Below are 24,739 nucleotides of genomic sequence, written 5' to 3' on the forward strand. Positions count from 1 at the left end.
GACGAAACATCTCAACTGGCTCGGTTAACTGAGTGTGTTAAAAAAAATAAAAGATTGGATGACTCATAACTTTCTATTGTTCAATTTTGATAAGACAAAGATTTTGCTCATCTGCCCAAAAACCAATACATAGAAGCCTAATTAATAAACAAGCTACAGTTAGTCCAGAATGCAGCGGCCAGTGTTCTCACAAGGTTGAGAAAAAATATGACTATAAAACCTCAATCTTATCATCCCTACACTGGCTACCTATTAAGTTTTAAATCGACTACAAACTACTGCTACTTACTTAAAAAAAAAAACTAAATGGTTTGGTTCCTATGTATCTATCCAGTCTTCTAACAAGCTACAATGCGTCACGATCCGTCATATCTCAAAACTCTGGACTTCTAGTAGTTCTTAGAATAGCAAAGTCTAAAGGTGGTAGAGCATTTTACACATTTAGCTCCTAAACTTTGTAATAGTATTTCTGACAGTGTTTGGGGCTCAGACACACTCTCCCAGTTTAGGTGCAGTTTAAAGACGTATCTTTCTAGCGAGGCCTACACATAACACATCACATATCATAACCTTGTACTCCAGTACATCTGATCAAACACAATATCAAATTCCTCTCCACTGATTTTCTTTCTCTACCCATCCTGAGGCATCCTAAATTTTTACCAGCACCAGTTGTGTCCCACCTAATGAAGATTATAGACCTACAAAGAAGTCGATGCCGACCCCGCAAACATCCCCAACCATCTAGAGACATACCAGCGCCATTTGGATTACACTTCATGTAGAGTTTGGACATTGGAACTCTTTGAACATTTAACTTAAGAATTTTGAGGATGGATTTGGACTGTAATTAATATCAACAATGGCTAAGTACCGCAGATAACATGAACAGTTCTGCATTTAAGCATCCATCATTGAACTGTACACCTGTCGAATGATAAAACTATAAAGAATGGACATTTGGTGCCACCCAGATGAAGATGATGTTTCCTTTTGAGTCTGGTTCCTCTTAAGGATTCTTCCTCATAACATCTCAGTGAGTTTTTCCCTCCTTTTATCAGTTTATTCCTATAAGGAATAAACTGATAAATTCCAAGTTCATAATACTTTTATTTCTGTAAATCTGCTTTGGGTACAATATCATTGTTAAAACCGCTATACCAATAAAACTGAATTAAACTTGTTTGGTCAAAAAAGATCAGTATCTTCTCCTTAGGATGCTTTGTGCCAGCAGTGAGGTACAGAACTGCAGGAGTGGCACAGATGAGGCTTGTCCTGTGTCTGATGTCTGTGTCTGATGATAGCATCAGGTTGCAAGTGTAGACTAGACTTGTGTTGAGGATGTACGCACGTGCCAATCCCTAATGTGCGAATTCAAACATGTCGTGACTGATATCCAGACCACACCATACCAGTTACTTACCATCAAAGCTGGCACTGGATTGGCAGGTGTTCTCCAGGAAGCTCAAGTAATTCAAACGGTATCACATTACTGTAGCTGGAGAAGGAAATGAAACCCTTCGGTGTAACTCTAAACCTAATTACCTTTTTTGTATGCTTATGGTTCTGACATTTTATTATCATTTCCAACAGGGCGTTGCAGTTTTAGCACTCTTCCAGAATATGTTTTAGAAGTTTACATTTAAAAAATTAATTAGTTAATATAGTTAATAGTTAATTATGTCTCAGACATTTCACTGTTTCTTAATTTCTTTTTTTGTGGTTTAGCTGAGTGTAGAAAAACATAACAAATTATATTTTATTGGAGTTGTTTAGCATAGTTTTTGACCAGGATAATAATAATAATAATAATAAAAATAGCCGAGGTTTCATTCCTAAATGCTGACAAATCATTTACAGGAAAAGCACTAAATACTTTCATGATCATTAGTATCTCTACCCCACCCTGACAGAGGTATGGGCACAAACAAATAGACAATCTCTCTCTCTCTCTCTCTCTCTCTCTCTCTCTCTCTCTCTCTCTCTCTCTCTCTCTCTCTCTCACACACACACACACACACACACACACACACACACACACACACACACACACTATTTTTGTCTTTCTGTCTTACTGTTTCTCTCATTCTATATTATTTCTCTTTTACACTCTTTCTGTGGATCTCTTGTCTCTTTGTCTCATTCTAATTTTTCTATCTCCACTTTCTGTCTTTCCATTTCTCTCTCTCTCTCTCTCTCTCTCTCTCTCTCTCTCTCTCTCTCTCTCTCTCTCTCTCTCTCTCTCTCTCTCTCTCTCTCTCTTTTTCTCTCTCTGAACTTTACAGATTCCAGTTCTCAATATTCATTTATAAAAATAACAGCTACAATTTGAAAGCTGAAAAAGAAATGAGTAAAAAAAATCTGTAAAAGTTTTTTCAACCTTGTGTGTGTGTGTGTGTGTGTGTGTGTGTGTGTGTGTGTGTGTGTGTGTGTGTGTATATATATGTGTGTGTGTGTGTTTATGTTACCCACATAAACCTTTGTTTCTCGCCACAGAAGAAAATAGCCATGTGCAACCGAAAGCGTTTGTGTATTATTTGGAAGAATGCAGTCTGTGCCTCAGAGAAAAGCGCTCTCTCTCTCTCTCTCTCTCTCTCACTCTCTCTCTCTCTCTCTCTCTCTCTCTCTCTCTCTCTCTCTTTCTCTCGCTCTCTCTCTCTATCTCTATCTCTCTCTCGTACACATAGTATGTGTATGTTTTGGAGAGGTAAAGAATGTACTCCAGCCACATAAGGAACGCATTATGGCCTAACAGACCCATTGACCTGTTTTTGTGCACTTCTCCGCACTCCTTCTTTACTGGTGTTTACTTTCTTACGAACTTGGCTCAGAGATTCAGCACAGAAGCACAGAAGTTATCAAGCTGCTTTACTGCCTATTATTTATAGTTAAAAAAAAATAAATAAATATGTTTGGGGTGCAGCATATAAAAAAGTCCATAAATCATGAAAGCACAACACAATATACAGTATAAGTATATATATAAGTACAATTCATGGGGAGTAGGGAGGAGGAGGGTTGCATGTGAATATTAAAAAAACGCCTCTCTTTGGGTCTTTTAATCAGGTTTAGAAATATTAGAGCTCATATTCCAATACTGAATTAATATTAGATGTTTACACTTTACTACAGTTTATTGTAAGATGTCCACACTGCTGTATATGATGTCCAAACTGTAATGTAAGATGTCCACATTGTACTATAATGGTGTTCGAAACTCTAATGTAAGATGTTCATATTGCAGTATATATGATGTCCAAACTGTAATGTAAGATGTCTATTTTATTATGTAAGATGTCCACATTGCAGTATGTGATATCTAAAATGTAATGTAAAATGTGTACTCTATAATGTAAGATGTCCACATTGCAGTATTAGATGTGCAAACTTTGTACAATGTCCATGCTTCAAATAAGATGTCCAAAGTTGAATCTCTGATATCCACCCTAATCTCCAAACTCCTGCAGAATGGGAGGAGTCTGCAAGGAGTTTGCTTACTTTACATACCAGTCTGCTGTCTTATGATCCATTGATGCTTTTCTGAACTGTATCCACAATAATCTGTCAAAGCTGTTTCCTGCTGTGTGCTGTTGAGCTACCATACATGGAAAAGTCAAGGAATTTGGCTTTGATGCCATTTTGACAATAGGTCTAGTGTATGTCCTCCTTTTCAATACATTTTTTTATCTAAACGACAGCACAAAATTCCACAATTTTAAAGATACACAACAGCCAAGATCATTTGCATATTTATCAAAGAACGGATCTAATTACTTTTTCTTCTTGTTAAAAATGTATCCAATACTAAAAATCCAATGTATTGTTGGACAGCTTGCTTTATGCTGACCAGGATAAAGCGATGAGAAGATTCTTAATTCTTTACATATTATTTGTTTTGCTGAATACAGACTGAAAATGCATTCATCTTATGAAAAGCTCTTGTCGTAACTGGGACAGGAGGAGATTCGTTTTTGCAGTCCAGTTTGCCTAAAGCAATGGTTCTCAACCCTGGTGGACAAATGCTCTGCAGATGTTGTTATGTTCCCTGATTTGACCAACTCATCAGCATTCCTGAGCAATTCAAACATCTCAGAGATAAACATTAAATATGAGAAACACTGACCTTAAGGACTGACAGCATGAAGGAGTGATGAAATAGGATGGTGATCCATGGGTGAGTTTATATCTTGATGTTCCACTGCATAGCTACAATTGTAGCTATAAATGGAAATTCTTACCACTGGCTAAATGTTTCTGGAACAGGATGAATAAAATAATTGGCAATGATCAGTTTCAGAGTGATTGCGGCATTTTTGCTCATTTTGATATCTATTACCGTACTCCAATGTAGTTTTCTATACCAGCAGGACCTGTTATGTTTTATACCTTACTTATTATATACATACTGTACAAGAAGCCCTCTTTGGAAAAATGCTATGATGTAGACAGGCTTTCCATACCATCAATACTTCATATGGTTCAGACTCTGTTGGTATTGCGACTAGCCAACGGTTGCTTATATTGCATGTCCTTCTTTTTATGTTCAGGCTCTCTTTTGTTCTGGATTTCATTCCTCCCCCTCTCTCATGTTGTTCTCCTCTTTACTTTACTTCCTCTCCATCTGTCTCTCAGCTTGACTCCCACTTTTCTCACTGTTTCCTTCTTGACCTTTTAGTCATTCTGTCACTTTTCTCTGGAGTTGATCTGACGTGTTGCATAACCAGGACATTCCTTCACGTCTCTGCTCCTAATTATTGGCTTATTAAGGTGGGAATAAGGGAATGAGCAGGGGGGGAAAAAAAAAAACACAACCCCAACATCATGTGGCTTATGGATGACCACTGAGCGATGAGGTGTACTTGAAATGTTTGTCTAGTCAACCTAGTTACATTGAGAAATCTTGGACATAAACTGGAGAGCCTCTCTGAGATTGTGCAAAGACTATTTGACCTGCTGATGGCTGTCCATAAGAAACTTATTGGTTATGCTTTGAAGGGTGTGGATGTGACTGAAGATTAATTGTATTCGAAATACACAAACACTCTGTTCGCTAGCTTTTGGACTGCTGGCTTTTCTAGCCTTGTCCAATCATGATATGGGTTCATCTTGAATATGGCCTCCAATTTGTTGCTGTCCAGTGGACAATAAGCCGTTCAGCTTCAACTATCTGAGAAAGAACTTGAATATTATGAACAAACACTTAAAGCTTAAACACTGAAAAACTCGCTTCATACTTTGGCCAACTAGGAAAAGATGAAGGGCATTCTTAAGACAAAAGTTTCTATACAGATTTCCATATAATGACATGCTATGCACCCAAAGGTATGTGGACCCCTACTATCAGATCCTACATGCGATTCTTCCCCAAATTGCTGCCATAGAGTCATCATAAGCACACAATTGTGTACAATGTGTTTGTACACTGTGGCTTTAAGATTACAGTTTACTAGAACTAATGGACCTATACATGTTCCATCAAGACAATCAACACATGTTCTGGCCTGAACAGAGAGCTTACCTGAACACCTTTGGGAAGAACTGGAACTCCAACTGCATTCTCACTCTGGATCAGTGCCTGATCATACTAATGGGCTAATAGGTGAATGGGCACTAAATCACAATCATCATCATCATCATCATCATCATCATCATCATCATCATCATCATCATCAAAAAAAAAGCCTTTTTTGCACAACAATCTTCTTTTCTTTGCATATCCAGGCTTGTTTGGAAGTTGGGGTCAGAGCATAGGGTCAGACAGGATACTGCACCCCTGAACCAGACAGGGTTTAGGGTCTTGCACAAGGGCCAAACAGTGGCAGCTTGGCAATGCTGAGGCTTAAACTCCTGACCTTATCATTATTACCTGATCCAACACTGTTTCCAAAATATATTAATACTGTACACTTTACAATTTTGGATGACAAAAAGTTCTTAACCCTCAGGAGCCCAATTCAGAAAAAAGAGGACAGAAGTATGGGGAAACATGCAAAAGATAAAGGTGTGTATGCAGCTCTAACACTTATCTCATTATGACGATTGTATAAGATGTTTATAACTGTATATCACTAATGTTGCCTGATATGCATTTACACATAGAGCAACAATATTTCTTTTAGCTGCATAAAATTATAATTTATAGTATGTAGTTTATTATAATGTGTGTAGCAACAAAACAATTACAACCTAACAAGTTTAGTTGGATTGTAGTTAAACAGCACTTATTGATTTGATTACCTTTAATTGAGGTGATGTCATAAAGGTATCTGGGGAATCTCCATTGCAGCTTAAAAGGCTCATTTAAAAGATATATATTATAAGGATATAGATGTTGATTATATCTAATGGCTACAATTAGCCAAGGAGTTGTACATTTCTTGGTTCTGAGAGTTTGATCAATTGTGCACAATGATGTGAATTTAATTGTGCAATAAAGGCATTTAGGGTAATATTTCTACATGAAATGGAGCTCAGAAATGTATCCAAATTTGTGGACTGCTCTGAAAATATGTCTTACTCATCCAGTGACGGTGGCTGAAGATGAGAAACTGCTTCAAAGCTGAAACTAATTACTAGGGGAGACGTTGGATCGTGGCGTGGTTTACTCAGGGCGTCATTCGAACCTGAACCGCCATTGCCGCTTTGTGGTGTTTACTTATCACCAAAATACAGTTCAGAGTCTTTTCAACATCTAACAGAACATTTTGACAGTAATAAATGATTGAAGAAACTCCTGACTTGAACTTGCCACAGCACCTGTGGCCTTATTTGCAAGCGATTAGCTCAGTGGTTAAGGCGCTGGGTTCTGACCGTAAGGCCGGGGGTTCAAGCCCCGGTATTGCTAAGCTGACGTTCTTGGGCCCTTGAGCAAGGCCCTTGACCCCTGTGCTGTATCATGACTGACCTTGTGCTCTGACCCCAGCTTCCAAACAAGTTGAGATATGCGAAGAAAAAAAAATCCCTGTGCTGTAATGTATATGTGACAAAGAGCAGACTATTCTTCTTCTATAATATCAATATATTAATAGATTGGTAAGTTGATTAAGCAGAGAGACTTGTGATAAAAATGATAATAAACATTATAGCCATAATAAATCATAGTAATTTGGATACTTAAGTACATTTGAAGACAAATATTTTTGTACTTTTACTCAAGTGTCAGTTTAAAGGGAGCACTTTTACTGGAGTCATATTTTACCTACTGTATCTCTGCTTTTACTCAAGTACATGCTTTGTGTACTTTGTCCACAAAACACACTGCAAAAACCAGCCAAGCCAGACTTCCTGGACCATTTAAACACATTTCAAAAGTCAAAGCTGTGATTTCTGTGTGCAGATTTTCACCATGAACTTCAACATGACCATTTTATCCATTAAAAAAGAATAGTTCTAATTTAAGTTTATTAGTCCGTGGAGACACATTCTTTTAAATCCAACCACTCACATTTACGATCATTTCACACTGCAGAAGTCTCTTTTTTACCATGTTGTTGTCTTTCAGGTTACACAACGTTCCTCTGATTTTAATCATCTCCTGGGATTGCTTTCTATTTCAGGATGTTTTGAATCCCAAATCATTTTCTGTTCTTGGACGGATCAGTATTATTGTGGCCCTTGAGGGTGGGTCTTATATCACCAGTGCAAAATAACACCTAGAGTGTACATATAAACACCATGTGGTTCCACTGTTGCTCAGATCTTCGGACCACATGAAACACTTGGGCTTGACAAAGGCTTTGGAAAGACAGATCAAAGCACTCGCCTTGCTAAAAACACATGCTTGGCTGTGTGCACTTGTATAAGATTAACATATACAAAGATCAAATTACCAAGCGATGTTAATGGGCATCAACAAAAGAACACTTTATGGACAAAAGTTTGTGGTCACCTGAGCTTCATATGTACTTTTTAACATCCCATTCCACATGTAGTCCCCATTTGCATTTATAATAACGTCCACTCTTCTGGGAGGATGTTCCACTAGATTTTGGAGTTTGCTTGTGGAGATTTGGTCTCATTCAGACACAAGGGTGTAAGTTAAACCAGGTACTGATGTAGATGAGGTGAGGAGGCCTGGGTGCAGTCAGCATTCTTATTTATCCACAAGCTGTTAAATAGAGTGAAGTCAGAGCTCTATAACAGGCCATTCAAGATCTTCCACTACATCCCACATAAACCTTATCTGCATAGAGCTGGTTTTGTGCACAGAGTCATTGTCATGCTAGAACAGGTTTTGGCCTCCTAGTTCAGGTGAAGGTAAAATGTAATGCTACCACACCTTATACACATCTTATACAATTGTGTCCCTCCAATGCTGTGGTAACAGTTTGTGAAAGAACCACATATGGCTGGAAAATATCAATACTTTTCCATATAATGTATATGTGACAGAAACTATGTAGATAGTTGTATTATTATGTAGCAGTTTTTAAATTGTTACACCTAATAACAAAAGAAGAAACTGTTTTTGTTCTTCCTTACCATTTTCCTGTGATATTCAACATTCCATTAATGAGGGGGGAAAATTTACAACTGTTGGAGATGTTGAAGTTAAAGGTTCAGTGCAATACAGCTTTAGGCTTTGGATAGTTAGATGTCTATGCGATTGGCAACATATGATTGACTGCATTAGCATACATTTTGCGACTTTGGCTGGTAGCCAGATAGTCTAAAGTATTAAAGTGCCGTTGCATCACTGTAGCCAGAGGTGAAGCAAGGACTAAACTGGATAGTTAGATTGAAAGTTAAAATCCCGGCACCATTATACTGCCGCTGCTGGGCCCCTGATCAAGTCCTTTAATCTTCAACGGCTCAGTTGTAAGTCGCTCTGGATAAGGCCATCTATCAAATGCCGCAAAAGTTAGTCACTAAGGGATTTTTTTTCTGTAAACAAGACAAACACACAAAATCTGCTCATTGTTCTACACCAAAGTGGTTCGCTAACCAAAAAAAGGTGTCTGATGTTTGCAATTAGGCTAATCACACAGGCTTGCTAGCTAGCTGACTGCATTTAAAACAGACACACTTAGTCGCATCCTGATCAAGTGTTTAATAAATTCATGCTGATACTGGTTCACTAGGTCATGGTCTAAGGAAACCATCCCTGTACTAAAAGGACAGCGTTTGGGAGGTAATATATTTAACATAGGTTTTAATGCTAATTTTAGTACTTTTTAAAGAGGTAGGCCGATAAATGACGAATTGTGATGAAACCTGCTACTGATTCAGCTGATCAGAAGAAGTGCGCTGCAGTGTAGGATGAGATAAATCTGATGCAGGCAGCAACAGGAAGCTAGTGGAGAGAATCCAGCAGTGAGGTGGTGTGTGAGAACCTAGGAAGGTTGGAAACAAGACGTGCAGCTGCATTCCGGATTAGTTGCAGAGGATAAATGGAGCTTAGAGGCAGGCTTGCTAGGAGCTAGGAGCAGTAGTCCAGTCTTAAAATGACGAGGGACTAGATGAGTAGCTGAGTGGCCTGTGTGGATAGAAATGAACAAATTCTCCTGATGCTGTAAAGGAGAAATTGACAGGGTAAGAAAAGGAACAGCTGATTTTCCATGGATAGCCCAGGTCTGTGGGACGGTAGGTGAGAGCAAAGAGTTGTCCAAAGAGATCACAAGATCACATTAGGAGGAGTTGCCTGGGATGAAGAATAGTTCATAGTTAATTAACCAACTAACTTTTAGTGGACAAGTGGTAGTTCAGTGGTTAAGGGTCTTGGTTAGTGATTGGAAGGTTGTCAGTTCAACCCCAGTATTATGTGTATAAATGGAAATTTTTGGTTCCACCGTGGATCATCTCAAGGTTTCTTCAAGGTTTCTTCCTAATGCAAGTTCAGGGAGTTTTTCTTGTGTTCTTGTGCCACAGTTGCCACTGGTTCGATCATTAGGGACAAACTTACAGTTATGAGGAACAAACTTATACATTATTTTACCTCTTTATCTCTGTAAAGCTGCTTTGAGACAATGTCCATTGTTGAATTATTTAACCTCTTGGGCCCTTAAGCAAGGCCCTTAACCCTCTGTGCTCTAGGGATGCTGTATCATGGCTGACCCTGAACTCTGACCCTAGCTTTTTAACATCACTGAGATATGGAAAGAAAGCAATTCACAATTCATTGTGCTGTAATGTACATGTGAAGTAAAAAGCTTTAATAAATATCCAACCAACTAATAAACAAACTCAGTTCAATTTAGTTTTGTATAAAGTATTTAACAATGAACTTTGTCCCAAAGCAGCTTTGCAGAATTAAATAGATTAAGAATATAACTAAATACGTCCATATCAGTTTATTCTTTATAAGTTAATCCAGAACTAAATTCAGCTTTTTCATTTTTATCCACAAAGCAAGAGTTTAACAAGGTGACAATAATTCCTGCTTTTATTCCCATTATAAAATGGGCATCAAAGCATTTTCAAAACATTTTGGGAAAATGGTGCCAGCTAAGCGATTTAGGCTTCTGTCCTGAAACTGTCCTTTCCCTTCTAATCCATTTCAAATAAACCACTTTATATAGAAGAAACGTAAAGCATTTTAAACGTTTCATTTAAAAAGAATCCACACACACACACACACACACACACACACACACACACACACACACACACACACACACACACACACACACACACACACACACACACACACACACACACACACACACTGCTGTAGGGATTTACTTCAAAATGCTAAGAGGGAACTTTTCCCCCGTGAATGATTAATGAGAAATGTTTCCATGACTGCATGAAGCCGAATTAAAAGAGACGATGTCTAAATCCATGTCCAGTTTATTTTCAGTTCATTAAAACATGGCCATTTAAACAGAGCGTGAAAGTGGAAAGGACGAGCGAGCGGGCAGGCGAAAGTATCCCAACTTTCACATTCCAGACTGCAAAACAGCAGGACGTTCCTTCTTTTCTTCTGGGAAAACGGAAACTCCTGAGACCTATTTGTTTGGATATTGGAGAAGAGCCGAACTTCGCAGGAAAAGCGTATTAAAGCAGGGATTGATTGCAGGCTTTACTATTGTTTGACTTTGGACTTAAAAGTGCGCTGAGCCGCCGCGAAGGCCTGAAATAAACAGACGAGCCACGGATCAAGTCAGCACTGTAACTATTTGTGTTCTTACAGGCTGGAATTTCCGGCGCTGTTCTGCTCCGGCTGGGTTTGACTAATCAGTCTGCGGATAGATTTCCAGATTAATCAGAATATTCTTAACAAGATGAAACCTCACTCTAGAGATATACAATACGCTTCCAAACAAACTGCTGAGATGCCATCTCCACATCGTCACATTATTCTCATACCAAAAATCCTGTCGCATACCTGGTTGGACCTATCTAGATTTATGCACACAATCAGCTCTATAAAGACATGGTTTGCCAAGCTGAGAGTTGAAGAACTCGAGTGTCCTACACAGAGCCCTGACCTAAACCTCACTGAACACGTTTGGGATGAGCTGAACCCCTTTCACTCCAGGCCTAAAATCCCCACAGCCTTGTTTCCAACTCTAGTGGAAAGCATTCCCAGAAGAAAGGAATAGAAGAGTATTAAATGTAGAAGTAGATATAAATGTAATGGTCAGATATCAACAAGATTTAAAGTCACACAAACAGGTGTCACCCACAACGGAGTTTATCTTTCCGGTCAGTTTAAGCTCATGCATAAGGGATGTAAGTGTAAATTTCTGTATCTACTGGTTCTACAAATCAAGTTCAAGTAACTAAATAAGGACAAAAACAGCTTTTTATAATGTAAGAAAATGACACTGAATATTGGGGAGGATGTAGGATTCACAACAGTGGATTGGATACAAGTAGGCATTTGTATCGCAATGTGTCGTTTTTGTCATATTTGCATCCGTAAAAAATTATTTATATATAATTATTAGTAGGTGCGCTACTCTTTTATTATTTAGAATGCGACCAATATTTTATATGCAGATTGATTATCGCGTCCTCACAGCACCGCTGCTGCTACGTGAATAAGACGCATAACAACACTACAGAGACCGAGGCGTGTCCTGAGTGTCACATAGAATATGAATTAACATGGCAGAGGTAGAGCTGCATCTTCCCGGAGACTGAACAGGAAAAGAACATCTGGTGTTTTTTGTCTTTAAAAGGCCTGTGAAAGCACAGGGTTAGAAGACAGCAGGCACATGAGTAATTTGATGATTTGCTGTCTGAACCTTTTGTGCTGTACTGAATTACATCAAATCTTTTTTTTTACCCTCTATTTCATGGTATCGTATTGTTTTGAATTAAATCGAAATCGGATCACACTGCACCATAAGGGGGGGATCGTATTGCACCGCATCGGTAGATGCTTCCTATGTACAGTACAGACCAAAAGTTTGGACACACCTTCTCATTCAAAGAGTTTTCTTTATTTATGACTATGAAAATTGTAGAGTCACACTGAAGGCATCAAGAGCTATTTGACCAAGAAGGAGAGTGATGGGGTGCTGCGCCAGATGACCTGGCCTCCACAGTCACCGGACCTGAACCCAATCGAGATGGTTTAGGGGTGAGCTGGACCGCAGAGTGAAGGCAAAAGGGCCAACAAGTGCCAAGCATCTCTCGGGGAACTCCTTCAAGACTGTTGGAAGACCATTTCAGGTGACTACCTCTTGAAGCTCATCAAGAGAATGCCAAGAGTGTGCAAAGCAGTAATCAAAGCAAAAGGTGGCTACTTTGAAGAACCTAGAATATGACATTTTTCAGTTGTTTCACACTTTTTTGTTATGTATATAATTCCATATATAATTCCACGTGTTAATTCATAGTTTTGATGCCTTCAGTGTGAATCTACAATTTTCATAGTCATGAAAATAAAGAAAACTCTTTGAATGAGAAGGTGTGTCCAAACTTTTGGTCTGTACTGTATCTTTAATGCATCACATCCTTGGTTATGTATGGAGATGCAAATCCCTAATATACATGCATATTCAAAACTGAGGTCGGTTTCCCCAAGGGCGATGAAACGCCCTATGCACCGGTTTAAAGAAATTCTCTCTTTAACCTGAATAATGTATTCATATTTTAAATGAGACACACAAGAGGCAGCTTTTAATACAAACAATGCACATTTATTATTCTTCAATACTTTGCCTGCAATGCCAATATTATCACTCTAATAGTCAAGAGATGGTCCAGTGGACACAAGTGCAAAACTGCCACAAGCATATAGGAAACATAAAATCCTAAATTAAGACAATCTTTATATCTTCTTACATAGTAAATATCAAAAACAGGAAAATAGAAAAATATTTATACATTACTTTCTCTTTTTTTTTTTAAAACATACAATTCCTTTTTTATTATTATTATTTTTTTAAACATGTACACTTTCGTCTCCCACAAACCCCGGGCGCTTTCCAAATCAGCCAATGATGCCAGAAAATCCGAACCGAACCCACCCAGAGAGACACTTTACCAAATTGGTACGAAGTAACCGGATTTTGTAAGGATGGCAATTTCTTTTTCTAAAGAGCATCAAAAATTAGATAAAAAAGATAAAGAACAGAGGACAAAACAATGGCCTGTAAATCATAAGTACTATACATAAAACTTGTGCAACCGCAGCAAAACGTTTTTAAATCCATGGAACAGAAAAGGTCAGTGTTTGTGGCACGCGGTGGAGACGGTGATGCACACAGAGGTTACAGTGATGGAGTGCGTTACACTTACATGCGTGGACATTAAACTGTGCTTTATCTGAACCAAAGTCTTTGGCACAATCGCCATTTCAGTTTGTTTTTAATTTTTTTTATTTTTACAAAAGTGCTATAAAATAAACAAGCTACAATTCCCAAGGTGGAAGCGTCCTAAAGAGAAGGACCTGATCCAATGATCTATTGGCGAGCTCACACCTCGGTATCAGTCTAAACGCAGATGGACCGTCTGTCCGTTTTAACGAGCGTCCATCTGTCGTCTTGGATTCCATGAGCCCTCATCGGTGTTGAGAGTTCAGCTCTCCGGAGAAGGATTACCCACAATTCAATTCCGACCAGCAGATAACAGATGCTCAGTAATCACAAAATCTTCTATTTACACCAATGGGGTGTGTGTGCATGCAAATAGAAATCTATTGAATTAATAATAATATTAATTTATTATTTAATTATTAATAATATTTATCAATTTGCAATTTTCATAGGCTTCTTAAGGGCTTATTAAAAATCCCCTCTTACACACAAACACACACCACATTTGGCACACAACCAGGGGACCTCTGTGGTCCAGCACATATCAGTGTCTTTTCTGAACATTGCTGACCTACGAAGCTCTCTTCTGATTGGACAACATGGGTGTCACTCTAACAAATCAGCTCCTGCTGCATTTCAGGGCGACTGGGGAACGACTCTGTGAAAGTAAAAGTGTCTCGGCCGGTTTTCAAGTCTCCTTTTCCGGGGTATGTGGGATACGACGGGATGTCGAGAAGCTCAGGAGATGAATCGGGACTCTCAGGCTCGGACTCTGATTGGCTGGTTTCCGGCTCGTCCAGCGTGGTGGGGGTGGTGGGGTTGAGTGTGTGAGGGTTTGTGTTTAGCCAGGGGTGATTCAGGCAGTCGTCTGCTGTGGATCGGTTTCTAAGGAGGAATAAAAAAGGGGGGGTTAATTTGAAAATATTTAAGGATGACTATTAAAATGGAGATTGACTTCTAGGAATTATATGTTGTCTTATTGAATTTTATTTTATTATTTTTTTTTATAGAAATTGTACATTAAATTTTTAAAAGTTATAATAAAAAAAAAATAAAGATACTATTCCATGCTTTTGATATTTAATTATCATTTAAACTAATTATTATTAAAACCCGCAATTTGCAGATTTTTCACAAGGCAGTTTTCTTTCCAGCAGTTTCACACAAACTTTTAACTCCCATCCTTTTCCCCTCTCCCCAGGTTTTTCCTTCTCTTCGGGATTACTCGCACATGGAGGAATTTTTTCCACATAGCTTTTCAGCCTCTCATTTTCCTCTCATATCACTCATGATATGTGGCCGTAAAGTTTTAGTGAGTGTGGAGGCAAAGGCTGCAATCATTCTCATGGAGCCAAGATGGTGACAGATCTGGGCTGCTATTAGTCACTGTGACGGAGCCAAAATGGCCACTGCTGAGCGTCATTAGGGGCACCGCAAGAACGTGGGAATGTGACGGAGCCCGTACATGGGCTGGCTTTTACATTTGACTTGAGATTGACTGAATGGGCTACATTTATATCTTGATCTTGGAGAACATTTCTCCTGTACAGCTTGACGTTTCAATAGAAGCATAACATATACATATAAGTTACACACACACACACACACACACACACACACACACACACACACACACACACACACACACACACACACACACACACACACACACACACACACACACACACACACACACACACACACACACACACACACACAGGATTTTAGCTGCACTTTCTAGACGTACCTGGGGTCTACGTGAAGCAGCGACTGGATGAACTCTACGGCGAGACTCGAGATGCCTTGAAAAGTGTCTTCAGAGTAGTCTACGTTCACCTGGGAAATGTTCAGGTATGTCTCCTGCTTGTCCTGGCCCAGGAAAGGAGACTCCCCCGTCAACATGACGTACGTTAACACACCGATGCTCCTATACCACACATAAGGAAAATAAATTGAGTGAATGTACCGATATTAAATACTTTAGTCATGTATTCTAGCAACTGTGGGAAATCTGTTACAGAAACTGTTCTAATGATAAGTAGCACTAGCGATTAAATATTTATAGAAATGCCTAGTCACGCTTGTGGCCTTATCAGTGAAATTGACCTTATAAAGCAGTAAAAACACACACGGTTCTAACTTACCACATGTCAGTAGCTGTGGAGATTGGTTCGTAGCTCAGAACCTCGGGAGCTGTGAGGGGGAAAAAGAAATCGAGTTTATTCCTGTTGTACTTTTATTAGCAATAAAAAAATAAATTTAAATGGCTTTGCAAACATTTCTGATTACTGATTTGGAGGTTTTGGAGTCAAAGATCACCAGTTGGGATACATTTACTGGGTCAAAAATCAGCTGTGGTGAATACGGACAAGGAAATTTGCATTATTACTTAGTAGCACTACTGCATTACATGTGTTGAGATCCAAAGTTTCAGCCTTTTTACTACAGCACAGATCCAATATTGTACAAGTACCGAGATTTTATACTTCCTGAATCCCTTAAAACATCAGGACACTAATTATGGCATTTTGGTAGACACTGTTATCCAGAGCGAATTACAGCTGAGGAGTTGAGGGTAAGGGGACTAGCGCAAGGGCCCAGGAATGGGAGTTGTTGGTGCTGGGATTTAAACTTGTGGCCTTCCAATCTACATTGTTCTAAATTATTATAAAAAATAACTGCAAGACACACCAAAAATTCAAGGCTTTATACTTCAATCCAAACAGTCCCCAGTCTGCTTTGTAATGCCTTTTGACCCTCATTTATGGCGTAGATAAACCGAAGCAGATAAACCCGACTGACTCACCTACGTACTCTGGAGTTCCCAAGATCTCACGCACTTCTGATTTGTCGTCCATGCGCCGAGACAGACCGAAATCTACGATCCTGATGTCCCCGAGCGGCTGAGCGCTAGTGAGCAGAATGTTCTGAGGCTAAAACAGACAAAACGCACACAAACATGCATTTAGCATCCACATCCACCACATCGAACAGTCCATGTACGTCCTATTTCAAAAACAAAGGCTTCTCCACAATATGGGTTAAATTCCTCCACCTGCATGGAATTATTAAGGGGAATAAAACAATTTCAATAGCAAATATGATGGATTGGCATGTCAAAGCACTTCCTCAATTGTATGATAGGGATTTTTCCAACATCTGCGCCAGCTAGTAAATCAACCTCGCTTTATACGTTTTGACGCGCTTTTACTCGTCTATTTACCGGTGAACTGCTCCAACTAAACACAGCTGACACTTTTTCCTCTGCTGGTTTTTCAGAGTCGCTATAAATCTTTCAAGGCGCAAACTTTTTTTTTTTTTTCTGGCCCATTTCCAATTAGGCCAGGTTTATTGCTGTGATACACTTTACCAGGACAATGACCTCATGCAGTACAACCTCACGGCTCTCGCTCCTGTAATGACTGCAAGAAAGCGGGCAGTAAAAGTTTACGAGACCCTGAACTCTAATTGCAGCCTCTCCAGTCGAAATCTCAGCTTCTCTGTATTAAGTAACATACGCAACCTGAGTGAAGACTGTCTGGTGTTTATTTATGTGGACAGTTAGATGCGCAAGCACACAAACGCACGATTTTACCCACCTTCAGGTCTAAATGAACGACGTTGTTGCGGTGAAGGAAAGAGATGCCTTCGAGGATCTGCCGGGCCAACCGGATGACGTCTGCCTCCGTGAAGGCCTCGTCGTTATCGGCGACACACTGATTGAAGATTTCTCCTCCGGCAGCACTGGAATACATCAACACAGAAAATACTAATGATCAATAGATTCTAGGAATAGAGCTAACTCCTCAATGGGTTTATTAGAAATCAAAGCTATATCAATCTTTGGAAAGAAACAAAATATGTAAATCCATGTATTTAAACTTGAATTTAATTCAAGTACATCACTGGATTTCTATACTTCAAGTGCCCAATGAGCACATACACGTCTCAGGCAGAGGAGAGACATTGGTAATGCAGTTGTGAAATTTGTACTTTTGAAATTGTAGAACATCTCCGGATCACTTTGGCAGGGAAATAAGAAAATCGGACTCAAAGTGCAGGCTAAAGCCGACTGCTGCTGACATCACATCCATAAATCACTAACTCTCGGCTCCAAACAGGCCAGAATTACACCGATTTTTGGGCTTTATTATGAGTGCACGTCTGCCCACGCTTTTTTTTTTGTTGGGGTCGTTCAACCCCAACAAAGCCATGTGTAAAACAAGCAAAACCTGTAGGCTTTATTATTGATGAGGCTATAGATTCTAATCCAAGAATGAAGCCTTATTTGTCCATGTCTTGATAAGTCATCTGACAAGACATTAGAAGAGGGAACAAAAATATGAGAGAGAGAGAGAGAGAGAGAGAGAGAGAGAGAGAGAGAGAGAGAGAGAGAGAGAGAGAGAGAGACTCCTATTTGATCCCAAACTCTAGCAGACCAAGGTGTTATGGCACAAACCCTCCCTTGTGCTGTACTGCCTTGTGATGCAGCATGAGTAGCAGTTTGAAGGATACTTTTGAAAGGCATTACATGTCAGAGCATGTGTTTTCCTTCACTTTCCCTAGTTGGTAGGTGTTATATGAAAACTGAGAAAGCAGGAAACACCAAGACCGAATTAAGGGCTAAAATGGGGGTTAAAAAGAAAATATAGTAAAATAAAGTATTTTAAATATAAAAAAAAATAGATATCCAATATATAAAGCGTAACCATTACAGCTCAGCGAAGTGCGTGGGATTTTTACATTTCACGTGTCGGCCTGTGTTTACATTGTACACTTAATTTGTTAGACATCCCTGAAAGCCAGCTGTGTAAATAACTGGGGTACTAACCATGGCTTATCGGCTTGGCCATCAGCTTGGAGTTAATTAAATAGTCTCAGCCCTGCACGCACATTTAACAAACCAGAGGCAGTGCTCTGGAAAAGCCCAAACTAGACGGTGCACTTGCTGTTCAATTCTAGAAACGCAAACAAAAACACCTTCAAGGTGGAACTTTGGAGCTGGTGGCATTTGACATGCAGGTTCTCTTAGACATAAGCACACAGAAGAACAAGAGGAGGAACTGTTCCATTAGCGGTTTCTGTGCTCGAATCTACAAAGCATTCTGGGAAATACTGTACAAATCCTGATAGTCTATACCACACTGTGCTTTTGTGCCTGTTGAAAGTAGTCTAAAGGCAAAAAAAAAAAAAAAAAAAAAAGATGCGAGGAAGAAGAGGAGACAGAAGGCTGGGCGACCGAGAGTCCGAACAAAAAGCACATTTCGACCAGTAAACTGGTATTTATTTGCATTTCCTATAAAAACCCATCACCTCCGTTTAGTTTTTAAATTGTTAAAACGTGTGTGCTAAAGACAGTGTCGCATCACTTAGGTTGCACTCAGCACTGAGGATGTGGTTGTGGCTGCAAGCTTGTGTGAATGTGTGCGTTTGCTGCTCTGTTTTTAGAAGCCCAATTAAAGCCTAGCTAGAAAAGCCACAGGAAATGGAACAAAATCATTTCTCTGCATCTCCGGCCCTTTTCTTCTTCTTACACTCACTCATCTCTGATTCTAAAGAGAAAAGAGAAAAGAGTGTGTGTGTGTGTGTGTGTGTGTGTGTGTGGGGGGGGGGGGGGGGGGTCTAAAGTCTAAAGTGTTAAAGTAGATGAATTTTTCTTTCCTGCCAGCATGCAAAATTAAACAGACAGATAGAAGCTTCCTTTTAAACTAAACCATCACCATATTCTCAGGCTGCACATGTGCTTTATTGGCACACTGACCTGAGTAGAGAAACAAACTAATACAGAAGAGTGGACAGACACATGAATGAAGATGCTGACTGACTGCGAGAGGTCATCGTGATAATCCCCATGTAAACCTCCAGCCAAAATAAATGATTAACCAGAAGAATTTCCTAATAAGGTAATGACACACATTAGGGTGCGTGTGCGCGCATGCGTGTGATCACGCACGCATCAACGTCAGCGGGGGTAAACTGCTGCACAGCTGATCTACAGCAGAAGCTGATGGAGCGCACACAGGAAGCGTGCTACCGAGAGTCAGACAGAGATGCAATCGACTGTTTCTCAAAACTGCCGTCACTCTCGACCGACATCCGGCGTGTGTGCGAAATAAAAAGTGCAGAGTGTGTGAAAGTTTTACAGCTTTGACAATAAGGGATTTTATTTTAAAAGACACAAAAAAAAAAAAAACAGAGGATCAATAAAGAAAGATTCTTTTTTATATTTATAAAAAAATCAAATTAAAAAAAAGGAGGAAAAAAGATAAGTTTGGGAAATGTTTCTTCGGGTTAATTAGTCTCATTATAGATCGTTATCAACGCTGCATGTGCACACTATACAAAATGCTGAAATCATCCATGCTTTACATAATGACCTGGTGATTTCAGAAGACAGAGAGAAAGACATGGACACAGATACAGAGACACACAGACAAACAGAAAGAGAGAGAGACAGGCGGACAGAGAACGAGACAGCTCGTAAGCGAGAGGAGATTGCAAGCTTTGCGTTTCTCCGATTTCTGCTGGTTCTTAGAACATTGACTCGCCCCATCAGAGAACAGTGCAAAACTTACCATTCAAGCACCAGGATAATCTCAGAGCTGGTCTCGTACACCTCGTGCAGCTCCACCACGTACGGGTTGGACTTGGCTGCTTCCAGCATGGCGATCTCGTTCAGGATGTCGGCGCGGCAGTCCTGACCCTTCCGCCGTTTGCGCAGGAACTTGGCGGCATACACGTTCCCCGTGGCCTTCTCCACACACTTCTTCACCACTGCAAACTTTCCTCTAAACAAAGACAGAAAGAAAGTGTCATAGTCTATTAAATCACTCACAAATATACTGTTCAGACATACTTTATAGTAATAATAATAATAAAAAAAAAAAGTGTTAATTGCAAACTAAGTAGAAGAGAAATTATAGAAATGATCAGAGCACATATGTGAAATTACAACGGTTTTATTTTTACAGTAATTGTACAAGTTTGCGTGTTAACAGTTCCCTTTCTCCCCCCATGTACCAAGAGACCAAACGTCTGAGTCAGCAAACTATTGCATCTTAAAATGTACAAGCCACATCTGCTTCAATATGAAAATACAGGCCAGGGAAAGGTGGGGCCATGCTGCATGGGCCATGCCGGATAGGCAGCATTTGCCTATTCGCTGAATCTGTGTGGAAATCTTGCTCTTGTATACCATAGTAGTGGCCCTATAGTGCCTACATTACTTGTGCAAATCCTGTAGATTAAAATAACATTAATTGCAAATAAAATGTGGGGCACTGTGCAGTTAAACCACAGCGGCATGCACCACACAAACCACACAAACAAGCAAAAAAAAAAAAAGAAAAAAAAAAGCCTATTGGCCTATAAACGTTGAATTCTTGACACTTTGTACATTTGGAAAAACACCCCATTGAAGCAAATGAAGCGTCTTCACAAAAAGATGACAAGCGACCAGCATGCTGACCACAATGACTCACGGCTGTCGCTTAAGTCGTTTTTCACAATTACTGACATGAAGAAAATCTACACGCCTCTGACGTCACATGCTAACCAATGCACTTCCATGGTATGTGGCAAAGGAAATTCTTAGCAGCTTTTAAAAGACCTTGATATTACAAGGTTGAGAATCAGAGTCAGACATTACAATTCCCTCATGTCCATTTCCCACGTGGAAGATGACAAGTTGGGACATAAGGGTCTCCTTCTCCTTTATGTACACACAAAGTCATTCCCTAAATCGGAACGTCAGGCCCACACTTCAGAGATGACTTTAAAGAGTCAACTCATGGCTTCCCACATACATGCACACAAAAGCCCAGTTTGTACAACCCTTTGTCTACCAGCGAAAAGAACGATTTGCGGGTAACTCCGCCTTCGCTGGTTCTTTAGGAAGCCTCACAATAAGACACACTATGGTGTGTATGTGGGTGGTAGGGGTCACAACAGACCACCCACCATACCCTACTGATAAATGATGCCCACCTCCTTCGACAAAAGCGGTCAGAGAGCGCAACGCCGGGCGTCATAATTCACTAAAACCCGTAACCACCGTGCAAAACGTTGCAGGTTGTAATTACCACTTGCTCCCCATCTGGTATTCGACTGTTCAAGAATGCAGCGTCCGTTCCGTGTGTGGAAATAAGAAGGAAGTGCCCTCATTCGCCTCGTTGTGCAATCAGTTACCTTGACAAGTTTAAAAGGATGTGTATAGACAGGAAACACACTATGTGGTTACATGACCCAGAAGCAGTAGTGGTTGTACATCGATCACAAAACTAAACCAACATAGATGCGCGTGCTTGTTTTTTTTTTTTTTTACATGCTTATTTGCTGGTGTGCGTGTGTGTGGGCTGAAAGGAGAGACTAGAACTGCAAGCAAGCAGGTCTTATTAAATGCAAGAACAAGGGCAGGATCAACTCTTAGGACCCTCAGGGGACGTTCCTAAAACGACAGTCAGCACTGAAATCAGGCCAGTGTCCTTTGCGGAGCTCAAAACTAGGACATTCTGCAAGGCCTTATATGAAACATCACTGAGGAAAATGACTCTGTATGAGCACATCCTTGCAGGGGAATCCATTACCTATTCTTCCTGTTTCTCCGGTGTAATTGCTCGAGATGAAAATGCAAGAGAAAGAGAGAGCGAGATGAATTTGTGTGGACAAACCAAAAAAATAAAACTTGTTCATTTACATTTATTCAAAGCAAGCTCTGAATGAGGATACAGCCGAGGTTCTTTGGCAGACAAGACGCGGAATGAATGACTTTCAGCAATAAACGTTACTAGTACAGGAAGTTCGGCGACACTGAGGTATCGTCTCTGGCTTTAGACTTGAGAGAGAGAGAGAGAGAGAGAGAGAGTGAGTGTGTGTGTGTTTCTTATGCATGCAGCAGGTGGTGTTTGGGTGCAGGAAGGCACGATATTATGACTGCCTGTATTTAGATCTGGATTTCTCCTTCAACCAAAAGATCAGATAGTATGCGTTACATAAAGAACTACTCGCCCCGTGACACACGCGTGTGGGGTCATGAATGTTTTCACCGAGTGAAAAGGAGCATTCCAGTAATCTACGAAAGCAAACAGATTTTATCGCCGTGTTTTTTTCTTTTTAACCATAAATTGAAACCCATCGGGAAAATGCCTCGCTGCAGTTTAAATATTACGCTCTGATTAAATGCCCGATGTCAACACCAAGGGCTGGAATTTTTTCCTAACATTTCTGTTATCAAAAACCACAGCAACATGCGGGATCATGGACATGTTGTTGACATCCAATGCGGAGTGCTAGAAATCTTGGCTTCTTTTCTTCATTTTATTGCTGCACCTCAGGGAAATGTTTCCACACGACTGAATAAGGGCTCCCCCCACCAGCTTCAGAACCAACTGCTGAACCACAAATGCAGGAAAAGGCACTGATTTAGAAAACCTCACAATAAAAGACTTGACTTTTGTAATTAAGAGTTTGCTTAAAATTTAATTGGGAACATTTATTTTTTGGGAAGAGGTGTATGACGTTTTTAACTGGTTTCTGATTGACAGACTTTCATCATTTGTTATCGTCAACAGAATATCAGAGTCATAGCTTCAGGGCAAAAGTTAAGAACCCGACTTGGACTTAACATGTCTGTGGTGACTAAGTATTTTTCAATGCTTCAGAAAAAGGAGATTCAACACAAATGTTATATAAAAAAAAAAATAGTACATGGTATAGAATGGGTTGGACCAGATAGTGAAGGAAAAGCAGCAAACAAGCACTCAAAAACTTTTGGGAAAGCGAAGATTGTTAGCTTGAGGCTGAGTGAGAGAATGCAAAAGAGTTTTCCAAGTTGTCCTCAAAGTTCAAAGCTCCTTTGGCATCTAAAATATAAAACTTATTCTTGGTTTTCTGACATTTTATGCATAATTCCATACGTGTTCTTTCATAGCTTGGATTGTTTGAGTATTAAAATGTACAATGTTAAAAATAATAAAAATAAAGAGAAAACACTGAAGGAAAATGTGCAAACTTCTGACTACTAACATGTGATTTTACACACACACACACACACACACACACACACACACACACACACACACACACACACACACACATATGAAGCCTTAAAAATCATCAAGGGTAATGTGTAACAGACTCAAATCAGCCAATGAGTCAAAAGTCGAATAAGAAATAAAATGGTAAAAATTTTCCAGATTTGTGAGTCAACGGCCGCTAATTAACACACACATACACACACACTAATTACAAGTGACCGAACCCCCTCTAATGAAAGCTATTAAGCGAAACTAAGCGCTCGCGCTGTGAGCGCGCGCCCCTCGTCCCCTCGCACGGAAGAACCGCAGTAGGACTTTGATGTTTAATAGAAAGCGGTTCATTTACCTGCCGAGCTCTTTACCGACCAGGTCGTAAAAAGTCTTAAACGGCTCAGTGCGGATTCGGGTGAGGATCGTGGTCACCATTCCGTTCTTATTCATGGCGCTGGACTCCAACATTGCGGCGTGGAGAAGTGTAAGCAGCTGAACCCGGGCGCGCTCTCAGTCCATCAGGTGCGCGCACCTCTGCAGGTTATCCGCCGGAAACAGTCAAGTACAAAGCCAACAGTGAGGACAAAATACTAGTATATATATATATATTTTTTTTTTTTTGCGAATAGTTATAAAGTTTAGTAGTCTCTGGAGACTGGCATGTACTCCAGCAGCGTCCAAAACCAGTGGCGATGTCGTGAATTCTGAGCACGAGCACAAACACTCCGAACAATAAGACGCTCTGTGAACCACGCCTCTTTTTTTAGCTCCGATGCAACAACTCAGCCAATCGGGTAAAATGGGCGTGTCTAAACAGTTTCTAAACGTCTACTTCTGGGACTACTTCAGTCAAGTGCACTGCATTGCTCAAGCTCAATATGTATATAATCAACAAATACTCATTCATTCATTTATACCTTCATTAAGTAATGAATTAACAAATATATTTCTAAACAAATAACTAGATGAATAAAAGTTTGTTCATTAATCAATTAACAAGAAACG

At 39.9% G+C, this 24,739-nt stretch overlaps 1 protein-coding gene across 1 annotated transcript; it reads right to left on the reverse strand.

The window, feature by feature from the left end:
* Positions 1-13,079: 13,079 nt before the first annotated feature.
* Positions 13,080-24,468, reverse strand: stk17al (serine/threonine kinase 17a like). The gene is made up of 7 exons (XM_083567415.1): positions 24,090-24,468; positions 20,285-20,497; positions 17,309-17,453; positions 16,516-16,642; positions 15,854-15,902; positions 15,457-15,636; positions 13,080-14,594 (listed from the first exon to the last, which is right to left on the reverse strand). Exons 1-7 carry the CDS (start codon positions 24,200-24,202, stop codon positions 14,321-14,323), a joined length of 1,101 nt encoding a protein of 366 aa, XP_083423541.1. The 5' UTR covers positions 24,203-24,468; the 3' UTR covers positions 13,080-14,320.
* Between the last annotated feature and the right edge of the window lie 271 nt (positions 24,469-24,739).

The sequence above is a fragment of the Silurus aristotelis genome (assembly GCF_946808225.1).
Source record: "Silurus aristotelis genome assembly, chromosome: 17".
Classification (NCBI taxonomy): domain Eukaryota; kingdom Metazoa; phylum Chordata; class Actinopteri; order Siluriformes; family Siluridae; genus Silurus; species Silurus aristotelis.